This window comes from Lipophrys pholis, assembly GCF_963383615.2.
Source record: "Lipophrys pholis genome assembly, chromosome: 2".
Taxonomy (NCBI): domain Eukaryota; kingdom Metazoa; phylum Chordata; class Actinopteri; order Blenniiformes; family Blenniidae; genus Lipophrys; species Lipophrys pholis.
In genome coordinates this window covers 1036758-1051523 of record NC_137636.1, presented here as the reverse complement: position 1 = coordinate 1051523, position 14766 = coordinate 1036758, and the positions used below count along the sequence as shown (strand labels likewise).

Below are 14766 nucleotides of genomic sequence, written 5' to 3'. Positions count from 1 at the left end.
AAAATAGGAATAGGCAAGTGGTTCCCATTATTAATTTATGAATTACTCTGTGACTCCCATGTTTGCAGCATTGTGTATCGGAAGAAAGTGATTTCTGTTTTCTGCATTCAGCAGCACATCACTCCTGAAGCTGGAGCTCTTTTCTTCCTGTCTTGGGTCATTCTGTTTGCCTGTAACTGTCTGGAGTTAATGAGCTGCAGCTCTGTCCTTGTGTTCTTCTCAGGGTATCTTAGGCTCGGGCTTCGCCCTGAAGGTGCAGCAGAAGCAAAGACAAAAGCACTTCAACAGACAGATCCCTGCAGCCGCCTGCCTCATTCAGGTATTTGACCAGAAAATACTCCAACACAACTCCAAAACAGCCGGGGGAGTGAATCATCTCCAAGTCCCAGTCTCATTATGGAGACCGTCCCTCCATGTATCACTCTTTTCTCGATTCCGCGCTGGACATATTGGTATGAAAGTCATTTTCATGCCTCTTTGCAGACGTCGTGGAGATGTTTCGCGGTGGAGAAGTATGATTCTGCCACGTTCAAGATGTTCCTGAGGAAGCGGTCTCACATGCCTGCTTCTTCACTGTCCTCCCCGAAGCCCAAGAAATCGGTTTGTAATCAATTTATAGGTTTGATATCAAGGATAAACTGAAGCAACGACTTTGTAATACTGTGAAATGTGTTGTGTAGTAGTTGTTGCTGTCACCACCCAGGGAGAATATCTTCGGTTGGAGTCCAGGATCATGCAGGTTATTTAGGTTTTTGCATACGAGTGAGCCTGTAGAACAAACTCAGCAGAGGTCCTGGCTGACCTTCTCAAAATGTACAAGCTACAGAGACATTAACTTTCTGGTTTTTATTTAAAAAAAAACAACTGCTGTTCTAAATCCATTGCCACTGTTTTCGTGAGAGAAGCAGACCCGACACAGAGCTGAACCCTGAGTGGAGAGGTCAGCGAAAGGCTTACTGCTGCACAAGTAGCATCAGCATCAACGTCACACTGGGATGGGGATGGTTGTTAAACACATTAACCTGAAGAGGAACACAGTGTCAGAGACGATTACCAAGCTCTGAATAAAGCACAAAAGACTAAATGTAAGCCACATAATGAAAGAGATAGTTTTTGGACATCTGGTCATATTTAGCATTTTTAAAAACATGTAAGTAAGAGTCGTGGTGAGCACTTTTAGAAAATCCTCAATTCAAGTTTTCTGTGTAGATTTCTGCATGTTCTCCCTGTGCGTAGCATTACTTTCTCTTGGTACACCAGTTTCACTCCACAGTCAAAAACCATGAGGCTCCAATCGGGCCTTCGAGAAAATGATGAAAATGTCTAAGAAAACATGGATGTTGAACAAATATCTTAACCGTAGTGGCCACAACACAACACTGAGCTGCTAGCAAACGAGCATGAGCCTGAAAGCCACGATATAAAGGTGAGTTTGTAAAAACACCCAGAATGCAACAGCAGCAGCAGTTTTCTGGGGACATTTCACTGCATTTTGCACCAGAAGGTTTCATTCAAATTGGCTTCATGTTGAGATTGTAGTCAGTTCCCTTACAGTATATATGATGAAAATGTCAATATTTCCACAAACAATCACTGTCACACAACAGCAAAAAACTAAAAACTAACTATTTAGAGTTATCAAGGCACGATTTAACTGGCCCGGTCCACTCAAGATGAAATGGAGCAGCATGTATCCCCTGAACTAAAGTGTGTTTAAACAATGTTTTCATTCCTAATATCCAACATTATAATGTCTTTATCTAAATGAGCATCAATATGACTTAATACATGGATTGGGTGCAGGGGCGACTGGTCATTAGGGGCCGGTGGGGCTGAGCGCCACCTAGTGTCATCACAGAGAACTGCATGCAAAGTATGTTATTAATTCTTGAAGATTATCTTCAATACTTTCTTGTCTGTGAATAAAACGTCCTCTTATATAGCACATGATTCCTGTGAGGACTGAACTCCCAGTTTATTAGTCTCTTCTGGCTGCTTCCGGTTGTTTTCCTCCTGATCCACACTGATGGAGCATTAGTGGCGCTCGCCGCTCTCGGCCACAGCAAGTTTCTGTAACTTGCATTCTATTTTTTTACCGCTGCTGCAACGAGGATTCAAGCTCAGTTCCCACACTGTCAAAGTCAACACTTACCCTAATATGCACCGCATGATGTGCAGTTTTACACTAAGAATTGTTCAAAGTTTTTCCCAATGCAAATCGGATCTGTGATATTTATGCAAAACAAAAGTAACAGTCATATTTAAAGAGGCTGTTATTATTGCAACTGAAAGCATTCATTCATCCTGAGAGGGTTTGCAAAGACCCTTCTCACATGCATGTCTCTTCTGTGATGACAAACTTATCTGGGAAAGAAACAGTAATATAGGAATGAGTCAGCGTGACGCCAGCTGTACACTGGAATCAAATCAAATTAATTAATGACTTTGCATTATCAAACCAGTTAGACTGTCAAATGAGATCCAAATCAAATGAAGTTACAGAACTTGATGTTTAATCGTCAGTACAGCACAAAGGTGCCCTTGTTGGTGTAACGTCTGAAAAAAAAAGAAAAGAAAAGAAATTCAGAGACGAGAGAAAAAGTGGAGGAAAAAAAAAAGATGCAATTTAAACAACAGCCAGCAGTGCTGATATTGATTATCCAATAACGCTGCTGTCTGGGATCCAGACCATAACTCAGCCCGCTGATACATAAATTGGAGGCCGTTAGTTTCATGTCAGATGTGCAGAATTACAGTTCAAATGTTCTGCGTCACAACAGCCGTTTTCAAAATGAAGGTATGAAGTGTTTGTTCAACTGAGCGACACTCACAGTGTCTCTTTTAGATAGACTCTTAATATTATCATGCATTCAGTCAACAACGTCTATTTCATATTGTCAAGCCTGCAAAGTCATTTGGCCAAAAGTCCACTGATTTTCAATCGGCGCCGCACCAGTAAAACACTCAATTCAGCAGTGACGTTTGAATTTCTCCTGCAGGTGAAGATAAGAAGGAAGCAGAAGAGCAACGAAAAGGACAATGGCCCTCCATCTCCCACAGTTCCCAGCATCACTTACGATTCTGCGCTGGACAGCGGCAGAGAGCTGAGTTCAGATGTTTACAGCACCGTGGGCACAGGTACACCGACAGCACACACTCATCTGTTGTCTGAAGCAGTCGCTTGACTTTTATCTTCCCAATCAGCATAAACTGACGTAGAATATACAGGAAACTTCTGTCTGTGGGACACTGACAAAGCTTCGCTTTCATTCTTTTTCTTTCTGAGGTTCGGAGGCAATTCTTTTTAAAGTGCTCCGACTCCAAAACGCTTTAACTTTGTCTCAGCAGAAACGTGTAAAGACTTTCAGAAAGTGCTCCATGCACATCACCACCATAGTCGATAGTTCTTCTGCTCATGGGCAAAGAGGTCCACAGTGGCAACTCCCAGGTAGTTGGTAGTTTTGTATTTCAGAGTCACCCATGATATAGCGATCCAACCTCGACGTCATTAATGTTTATAGTGTTTTGTTCTCGGCGCTCATGTGCGTGTGGTTCCATTACAAGATCAAACAACAGCGCCAACCCGTGGCCAAAATATTACTGTGTAAACCCAAAACTTTTCTGAAACGAAAACGCAAAAACATGTTTTTTCACTTGAGAAGTTGCGTAAAAGGAACCCCACATAAAGCTAGATAATGTTTGGAATCATGCCAATACGTTCATGTACAACACACAATGTGATTTACACTTCTGAAAATGCTATCGGATTATATCTGTGTTTTTCTACAAGTGAAAATATGGTACAATTGTTCATTATTCTTGTGTAAATTGGCTTAAATGATGTAAAACCTTAATTTGAATATTTGTGTGTGTCGGTCATGGTGTTATTCTTAGTTTATATCTCGCAAAACACAAACGAAAAGCATTTGAAATGTGACATATTTTATACCGGATCCTAGGAAATCAGATCAATTCTAGTTGATGTCAGTATATAAAAAAGGTAAATATCTTAAGTTTTTATAATTATAAATATCCAGTAAGTCTCATATATAACCCACGATTGTTAGAACTTTTGCACTTTTGCAGTCATGCTTATTTCAGGATTTCTATTATAAAACAATACATTCCTTATCAAAAAAGTGTCTGTCAAATGAAACGAATGTAAGTTATCCTCCACGCTCTCCTGGTGGATAACCATTAATAAAAACGCAGGTACTTACATAGAACACACTTTATATTCAAAATTCATTAGAATTGTAATGAATCAGTGCAAAACCATATATCTAACAGTATGATCATTTATGAGGACATAGCTGATAGGTCAAATTGAAAGCATGTGGGAAGAGAAGACTCCTTTCACAATAAGATTTCATCATGCAAAAACCATTGATACCTAGAGTCACCAATCAACTTCACACGAATGATTTTAGACTGTGGGAAGAAACCGACGCACGGCTGCGTTTGACGTGGTCGACCACACCACCCTCCTCCACCACCTGAAATACACCATCGGACTCTCAGAGTCAGTACTCAACTGGTTTATCTCATTTTTGACTAATAGAACTGAGTACGTTGCCCTGGGCGGAGCAAAGTCTCACACCCACGACCTCACCTGTGGTGTTCCTCAGGGCTCAGAGCTAGGCCCCGCCCTCTTCTCCATCTTCCTGCTCCCCCTGGGAAATGTCATCACTAGACAGGGAATACCATTCCATTGCTACGCCGATGATACTCAGCTCTACCTCCAACACTCCCTACACCCTCCGCTCCTCGGCCAACATCCACCCTGACCAGCTGCCTGGAGGAGATCGAGGCTTGATGAAGATCAACTTCCTGCAGCTGAACTCCTCCTCCTCTGAAGCCATCCTCATTGTTACACCACATCAGGTCCGCTCCTCCACCATCACCAGCATCGCCTTCTCTGGCCAAAACATCGCCCTCTGCACATCCGTCACCAACCCGGGAGTTAAAATGGACTCACAGCTCACCTTTGACACCCACATCAAACTCCTCTGCAAGACCTGGTTCTACCACCTCAGGAACATCAAACTCCTCTGCTAGACCTGGTTCTACCACCTCAGGAACATCAAACTCCTCTGCAAGACCTGGTTCTACCACCTCAGGAACATCAAACTGCAGTACATCCAGAACATCAGCCAGAATCCAAATGAAGGTCCAAAAACACGACCACATCACCCCCATCCTGAAATCCCTTCACCGGCTCCCTGTCCAACTCAGAATTGAGCACAAGGTCTCCCTCCTCACCCACCGGTCACTATACTAAGAATCCATGAATCCATGATTGACAGATGAAACCAGTTAGTGTGTGAAATCCTGTTCATTCTCACAATGTCCAACAAGATGCACCGGGAAAATAACGGAATCGCTCCAGAAGTGTTGCCGTGGCTGCAAATCAACCGTTCACTGATGGTTCAATAAACTGCAAAAATATGGGAAGTTGAACTTCAGATGAGCGTCTGTAGCCACAGGAGACGAAGAGGACAAAGACCCAACATTAAAGATAGATGAGCACATTGAAGCATTAAAACGTGAGCTCGTATTGATGACTCTGGACTCCTGTAGCGATGCGATGAACTCACAAAGGGCCGCACAACACACAGCGCTGCTGAATCGATAACGGGGAACTGAGTGTGATATCAAGAAGCCACTCCAATCAATACGGTATCCTCCCTGTGTCATGTAAGGTAACCTCTTGTTTGTGGGCCTCACATCCTTCTATCAATTTCTTTGATTCCAGTTCTAACTGAATCCGAGATGAAAGGGTTATTGGCTGAAAAGAAATATACAAGTTCTGCAGAAATTGAACTCATTGTGTGAGATTGTGTCCCGACTGTCATCTGTAATGCTTTCATAATGAATTGATTGAATCATCTTACTCAGAGTGTCTCAAGAGGAAGAATCACAGTGAATCGGATGATTCTGGAACCATTTACATGTGTGACAAGCGAACACACAGGATGAATGGATCGATGGAAGGATGAGAAGAAAGTTATGTTTAGGCCCCATTCACACCACAGCGTTTTGAAAACCACGTCTGTTTACACAAGGAACAGCAGAAAATGATGTCTGCATGTTGGGCCCAGAGTTGGCGCTGTTGTTTGGTTTTGTATTGAAACTACACACGTGTGTGCAGAGAACATTACACTATGAACATTAACAAGGGTGTAGTGTACAGCACGACACCACAGCCACACACATGTACTCCACAGAATGGCCATTACAAGAGGCCTGATCTCCTGAAGCTCGACTGGTCTTGCAGGGGTTAAACGCTCCTTTCAGTCACTCCAAGGTGACAAGGTCCCAGCCGATCATTCTCATGTAAACAGGATAAAACACACAAAACCCTCCTTTAAATGTGTTATTTTTAGTAAATCACACACATTGAAAGCACAATATATTTGTGAGAGCATGTAAATTAGCACCTTCATGCAGGATCGTAGTAAATCAGGCCCTAAGACGAAATACAGCGACAATATTGTTGATTATTCCAAACATTATATTTTCATCAATATTCCATATCAGAGTGGTTAATTTTGTAGGATTGGTTATCAAAAGTAGTTGGTTTTAGAGCAGATTAAAACATATTCAGTCTGAATATGTCTTTAGTTGAACCAAAATATTATTTTGGGACAGAACTGATTTTTTTAATCTGTACTAGGAGGCTTCAAATAAATTTACATTATAATGTGTTTGAGTAAACTTTGTGTCAGGGTTTGCTGCCAGGAGGACTGAGTTAGCCTGACATGGAGGTGGTAAATAATCATTTTAGGAGCAAAAAATAAATAAAAATCTCAAAACACAAAATGTGGAGATCACAGGAAACAAAACCAAAATAAGCCAAAAGAAACATGGGGAAGCAACCGACGCAGAAATGCAGGGCAAAGTGGCAAGCAGAGCACAGAGAGCACACAGAAGACGCTCAATAAATACCCCAGCAGCCAGGTGAGGACAATCACACACTCAGGCTCAGGTGAAACAGATCAGGGCAGGGAACAGCAATCAGACAGACGAGGGGAAGTTAAGGAGCCTGAGGCCAAATCTGGGATATTTCTCTCAGTATTTTGGACTCCATATTATTTACACATAAACGCAGGTACGACTCACCACAAACGATGATTCCTGAAAACTCAGGACACACAGTGGAGATCTGGAAAAACTCAGTTTGGCTCTCATGGCTTCATGCCTCTCGTTACACTGCCCCCTACAGGTTTGGCTGCTCATAGCAGCTCTGAACCAGGTGGACATGAGATTCTCTGTCAATGAAGATTTGTTTTGTAAATGTGGAGGGGGAAATATCAGTTTTTGGAAAAACCCAGGAACGTGTAAACGCGGCTTGAAACCAAATGTAGAATTTCGGGATGGCGGGGCAGTGTTGGAGGAAAACCAGCCAGGTCCGCCGCTGAATACATGATTTGAAATTCTCTTAAACTAGAAACTCAACCTTGGCCTATTTGAAATTTTCTGAACGTCTACCTATATTTATTTATTTTGCCTAATATAATCTGTGTCTCTGTTGACACAAAATCTAACAATACAAGATAAGTTGACGGGTAGATAGTTACATCTGGTATATCTAAGTTAAAAATGAGTCGCACGGATTTATAAGAATAAAGTGAATTTTTCAATTGCATTAAAGATCATCATGCCTCATTCTTTTTTCCCACTCAGTCACTTTATTCCATGTTTAGTCATCTTTTTTTCCACAGATTCTATCCTTTAATGTTCTCTTATTTTCTCATTGGGCATTGAAAAGATTTATATGGACAAAATGAATCATCATCATTATTAGCAAAGCTGCATGGAGCACATTAATAGACATTCTGTTCATGGGAGAAGAATAAAAGCGAGATCATGAAGAGGACAGTGTGTTTACTGTCAAAGGAGAGTTCAGTCGGGATCCTTTTAGCACGTCGGTGATAGTTAAACTGGAATTGGACCTTTGTATTTGTCGACCTATATAACTTTCTCTCTCTCTACCAGCTGGTAACGTGAAGAAGCTGCTCCGGTCTCTGACTCTCACCAACGTGTTCAAAACGCTACAACAGGCAGAATTTAATTTGCCTCCTGGATGCAGATGTTTGCATGTCTTTTCACTTTGCGTACGATGGATGTCAGCATCTTTAATTCCAAGTGAGATTGATGCGACAGGTCGCTCTGCACATCCAGCATTCACAGTGCGCTGCTTTCAACTCTGAATCATTTTGCCAGATTGCCGCGTTGCCATCTGTTGTGTGCACTCGTCTTGACTGAATGCACACAACGATGGGGGCTTCAGAGCTGGGCTGCTTGCACAGTGTCACCGGATAACGTTATGATGAATGGATTTTCATGACCAGTCACTTCAGTTTTACTTAAAAGCTTATCTGGAGAATGGAGTCCAACTTCCTGTAGATAAGACATTTTCTTCATATTCTACATAATGTGAGTACTGCTGAACGTCAATCACACAGCCATTTATGTGTGAACAGTACACTGTTGATCTATATTTAAATGTGTCCTTCAATATTCCTTTAATTTCCAGATTTTCACTTTAAATCAAATTGACTGTCTCCCTTTGTCAATCTTCTCCGTTGCTTTATCCAACATCAGGTCTGATTTAATATAATCTGGTCTGAAGTGTAGTAAATTGCATGCTCTTGCAAATAGATTGCAATTTCAGTTTGCACGCTTTTTGTGTGCGATCAGCCCACATCATTACCCGTAGTGACATCAGAAAGAAGTACTGGGCCGTGTATACGCAACAACATTCCAAGGAAAAACTGACCTGTTGCATTTTCGTTTCAGACGTTTTGCGTTTATGATGAGAACACGACTTCCGTTTACCCCGAAACGGCAGCTCCGCGACACACGATGTAGTTAGCATGCCAGGCCATGAGGCGGCGCTGTTGGTTGTTTCAGACAAGCTGCGTTTTCCCTCATTTCCACAGAGACGGTGTCGGAACATTTTCTAAAAAAAGGCAAAGGCAAATGTGTTTATAGAGCACCATTCAAACAGGGCAAGTCACAGTGCTTCACAAAGAAATAATAGAGATGAAGGAAATGCATAAAAGCAAAAAAAGGTGTGGTTTCCCCCTTTTTCAAAAAGTTCCACCTCTGGAGCGTTTTTCAAAACGTTTTCAGTGACTTTCAGTGAGTTGTGTAAACAGGAACTCAAAACACAACAAAGGTTTTGCATTTTCACTTGAAAACGTTATTTTAGGACTTTTTTTGGAGAAAATTCAAAAAACAACAGCTGATTGGATGGAACATTGAGCCCCCAGAAGTACACAATAAATACTATGTTTAATGTTTTGTTATGTAAAGATTTATTACAAACCACATTCAATTAATTTTACACACAATACCCCATAACAACAAAGTGAAAAAGCTTTTTTTTTTTTAAATGTCAATCTTATAAAAAAAAAAAAAATGGAGAAATTACTTGAACATTAGTATTGAAGGCCTTTTCCATGAAGCTCAAACTGAGCTCAGGTGCTTCCTGTTTCCACTGATGATGTTTCTAGAACTTCATCGGAGTCCACCTGGTTTACATTCAGTTGGTTGGACACGACTTGGAAAGACACAAATTTATAGTTGATGTAGTCGTGTTGTAATCAGGAGCATCGAACCCGAAGACCAAAGGTGCTTCCTAGTAGTCCCTCCTTTCTCCTTTCCTGTCCACTTTTCCTTAACCTATGGATGACGTCATGGAGTTAAGGAAAGGTGTTAGGAGGCTTCCTAAAGGAGTCTAGGCTAAAGGAGGTTCTAAAGGAAGCATTGAGCCTCCTTTCCTTAGCTTAGTGAGAATTCTAACACTCCTTATCACTTAAACACTTCTGGGGTTAAAGAGAAGTGGATAGGAAAGGAGATAGGAGGGGCTATTAGGAGATAGGAGGGGCTATTAGGAGATAGGAGGGACTATTAGGAGAAAGGAGGGGCTAGTAGGAGATAGGAGGGGCTATTAGGAGAAAGGAGGGGCTAGTAGGAGATAGGAGGGGCTATTAGGAGAAAGGAGAGACTAGTAGGAGATAGGAGGGGCTATTAGGAGATAAGAGGGGCTATTAGGAGATAGGAGGGACTATTAGGAGATAGGAGGGGCTATTAGGAGAAAGGAGGGACTAGTAGGAGATAGGAGGGGCTATTAGGAGAAAGGAGGGGCTATTAGGAGATAGGAGGGACTAGTAGGCGATAGGAGGGGCTATTAGGAGAAAGGAGGGACTATTTTGATGTACCCCAACACCCCAAGGGACCAAGACCGAGACTCTTCAGTTCTCCAGCACTACTACTATATATAATAAATCAGTATTTGGTAAAGAAAAAAAAAATCTGTGAGAAATATTAAAAGGAGCAAAAGAATAATATCTGTAATGGTTGATCATATAAGAGATTCAAGACACAGAACATCTCCAAATATCTTCATGTTGAACCGGCTGAGGAAAATTCAATTCAATTCAATTCAATTCAATTTTATTTGTAAAGCGCTAAATCACATCAACAAACATCTCAAAGCGCTCTTACAATGAAAAGCCTCTCATCACCTGACAGCTTTACCTTCTCCCAGTATTTTCACTTGATCTGAAACCTTTTGACAAGAGACGTTTCATCTAATTATTCTTTTACCAACCTCACCTGGCTTGTCCCGTCCTCTCTCCGAGTTCTGTCCATTGATGAGGTTAAGCGGGACGCCACAGTCTGGGAGGACAGGTGAGCTGCTGTTAGTGTCCACGTCATGCACACATCCTCTTCACGAGCACCGTCCTCCGTCAACCTTTGGTTTTTAACAGCCCACAGCTGTTTTCCCTCCTTAAGTAGAACAACAGCATGTTCCTCTCATCAGAGCAGACATTACGTTCTGAATGGCTGCGTTGTCTTCTTGATAATTCAACCAATAAAACTGAAAAAGTGTCCTGAGCTTTTGGGTACTAATGTGTAGTAAATCTTGTGTTTCCGTAGATCGTCAGCAGTCCTGGACGTCTTTGTCATCGCTTCAGTTCAGCTCACCTCCTGCAGGTAACTAAGACGTTGATAAGTGTGTCTTTCTTTATGCGTGTTATAGATGATGGCTTGTATAATGACAGGAAGCTTTGAATAGAGTCTGATAAGTCCTTTCACCTCGGAGAAACAATATTTAATCTGTGTACTTGATTTATCTTTTATTGTCCTTTCTCTGCATGTTGTGGCCAATTGTGCAAAAATCGCCAAGTAGTTAAATTCATAAATCTGGTTTTGGAAAAAGTCATGTCACATCTGTCCTGGCTGACGGCGTCAGAGATCAAACCACTTGGTTTTGGGGGTTTTTTGGTCCAAATCTCAAGCTTGTGGTGACACACGTCTCGAACTGATTTGGTGTGAAAACAGCACATCCACATTTTCAATAATTAACAAGTTTCTTGATGACCAGCTTTGCTGTGATCGTAGTTTTGTAGATGAAGTGAGTTATGTTGCAAAAACGGGAAACTGTGAATATTTGTTAAGTCTCCATCAAAGCTTGGCATTAGTGATCTTAGGGTCTAGTTTGATTACATTATGTTTAAAGTCAACTTTTCTTCATCTGTATAGATTAGAGGTGTCAAACGTGAGAGATTTTAACAAAGAGTAGTGACACGACACGACTCTGAGACCAACGCTGAGATATCGGTGACGCTGCCATGAAAGCTAGTAAACTAGCATTAGCCTCAAAGCCACGATGTCAACGTGAGTCTGTACAAACATGCACTGTGCAGCCGCTATACGTTTTTTTGACATTTCACTGTATTTTACACAGGAATGTATCATTAAAATTGGCTTCATGTTGAGATTGGAGTCATTTTCAGTAGTAATTGTTTGTTTTTCAAAGAATATAGACTTTTTCATCCCGTATCCGCGGCCCTCCCAACAACGAAAAGCTTCAAAGAACAAATGTAAAGGTTATTATGGCGCGATATTACCAGTCCAGCCCACGGAAAATGAAATTGGGCTGCGTGTGAGAGGTATGACAATCCTGCCATAGATCCATGTCAGTGACGTGGCTGGTTCCATACGTCTGCTCATTGTTTGATCTGGAGCTGGAAATGATCCGAAATGCTTTTGTTTCATCTGGACTGAACTCATTATTCATCCGTCTCGCAGGCTCATGTTTGAACTGTCTGCAGGAGGTTCAAAACACTGCTGCAACACTTCAGACAGAAGGTTTCGTATAACAGCACCTCTCAAGGCGCTGCACTGGCTTCCAGTTCATTTCAGGGCCCAGTTTAAAATACAAGCGCTTGTTTTCAGAGCGTTACAAGATGAAACCTTGTTTGGAGGACTTCTGGACAGGGTGTGCTTCTGTTCCAAGAAACAAACTGGAAAAAAAGCTTTCCAGATCGCTGCTCCAACACTTTGGCACTGGGTCAACATTATTAAAAAGCAAATAAAGAACAACCTTTTTAGTCACGCATGTCTGTTTTTTAATTGTATCCGATTACTGTGAAGTTATTTTGTGACAACTACATTTTTAAAGGTACTTTGAATAAACTTTCATTCATTTCAATGGATGAATTATTCATAGTCGTATTTCTGCAATTATGTGTGTTTTTATATATCATTTATGTAAATGTGTAGGTATAAGGTTAAACTCCCAAATGTGATCATTTTACATGTCATGCTTTAAAAGTAAAGCTGGATGGATGGATGATGGATGGATGGATAGATGGATGGTGGATGGTGGGTGGATGGATGGATGGATGGATGGTGGGTGGATGGATGGTGGGTGGATGGTGGATGGATGGTGGATGGTGGGTGGATGGTGGATGGTGGGTGGATGGTGGATGGATGGTGGATGGATGGTGGATAGATAGAGCTTTATTGTCATTCATACATACACACCATAGGCGAATACACGAACAGAATTTTTCATCAAAAGACTCAACTTGGGTTTTTCAAGTGTCTGAGAAAAAATAAATAAAAATGAGAATGAAAAATGTTCAAATAAATAAATAAATACAAATAGTGATGTTTATGTAAATATGAGAATGGTATGTATTGATTTGTTTGTTGTCTCTGACACATGTCTGAATGTTGTTTTCCACATGAACCAGACTGGATTCTGTTCTTTTCACGACACAGCAAATTATTTAGACGCTCCCTTTTGCAATGGTCACTGCAAATCAACCGTAAGACCGGAGCTCGGGTTCGTGTTTCACCCACAACTGACCCATAAAAACACAGAATTGCTCAAGCAAAATGTTGCCAAAAACAAAAAGTTACACTGAAAATGCTAAATTAAAATGTTTGGATGTGCAGAAGAGAATGGATACAGAGTTCAGACTGTCTGAGAAACTTGTTACTGACTGGAGAAAATAAAGAAGTTTAATCATGGGCTAAAAGTTTCACAGATTGACAGATGGTTCTGCAACAGCAGCTGGACTAGGATTATCAACGCTGCAGTTACGTCTGGACATGGGAAATAAAAACACACAGAGGAAATAGAGCCTGATGTCCCAACTGGTGATGCTGTGGAGTCGTCGGGAAAAACACGGGCTGCCTAACATCTACTAAACTCGCTGGACGATTTGTGATTTCACTGTTTGTTTGTTTGATTTCCAGAAATATGTTTACTGATCTCGTTTACAGACTCACATAAAGAATATCTTTCTAAATGGTAACAGTAATATTGCTGTACCAAATAAAATTCATTATTATTACTATTAATGTAGTTAATAAATACAACCCCTCTCTTTTTATTAATTACACTGTCAGCAGAAACTATTTTTGCTACTTCTATGAAATACTGAAATGAAATAAAAAAATATAATCTTAAACGTGAGTAGGAGTTACAATATATGTAGACAATGTTATGATATATGATTATGAATATAAGTAATAAATAAATGAATAAACAAATAAGTTTGTTGATTGAACATTTATGATCTATCTATCAATCTACCAAAATCACTTTCAATTAACAGTTTCTTCTTGTGTAAAATTACTCTATTAATTGTGAGTAATAATCAAATGTATTTTTGTATTTATTTATTGATATTTTATTATTACTCTATTAATTGTGAGTAATAATAAAATATCAATAAATAAATACAAAAATACATTTGAAATGTGAACATTTATAATATATTGATTTATTCATCTGCCAAAATCCCTTTGTAATAAACCAAAAACATTCTATGAATAATTATTAGATGGGAAAACCCCAAGTGCTTCGATCTTTTGCTTTACATTGAATCCGACCACTTTTTGGACATATTTTCTTTCTCAATGCAATTTTTACATTTACAACACAGATTTATTTTCCATTTTATTCTGACAAAGTCAGAAGAGATAAAGTCAAACTAAAGTTTTATTATGTAGCACGAACCAGCAGTGTCAGCGTACGCACATGTTGATCACGTAATGTTTGTCTCTGTGTGTGAACGTGCAGTGAAACCAAACCCCGGCCCGTTGGAGGCCCGCTCCCCGAGCCCCCTCCTGAGGAACTGCAGCTTCGCAGACGACCTGGAGCTGGAGTCGGAGCGAGACAGTGAGCTGGCTCCCGCCACCTCAGTATCACAGTGAGTCCCGCTGCGCCGACGCTGGTTCTACTTCTGAGTATGTCTTTAATAAGGATGCAAGGGAAAAAGGTTTGCATGTAGTTTTTACTGCTTGTAATTAACCTTTGTAATATGTCAACCCTCCGAGGGCTCATGTCTCTACTGTGTAATGATTCTCTATTAGGCAAATCACTCCTGCTCACTGAGGCACTTGCACAGCCAGAGACTGAGACTGATATGAGGAAATGAGTGTTGAGTAACTGCA

General features: G+C 40.7%; 1 protein-coding gene across 1 annotated transcript in view; it reads left to right on the top strand.

Moving 5' to 3' along the window:
* Positions 1-14766, top strand: part of kcnq1.1 (potassium voltage-gated channel, KQT-like subfamily, member 1.1) — a gene marked incomplete at both ends in the record, with an annotated part of 60911 nt that overhangs the window by 35398 nt on the left and 10747 nt on the right. The window contains 5 exons of the mRNA XM_080458039.1: positions 224-319; positions 484-600; positions 3000-3138; positions 10951-11007; positions 14393-14522. Coding sequence (XP_080314165.1) covers positions 224-319; positions 484-600; positions 3000-3138; positions 10951-11007; positions 14393-14522 — 539 coding nt within the window. The remainder of the gene's footprint in view (positions 1-223; positions 320-483; positions 601-2999; positions 3139-10950; positions 11008-14392; positions 14523-14766) is intronic.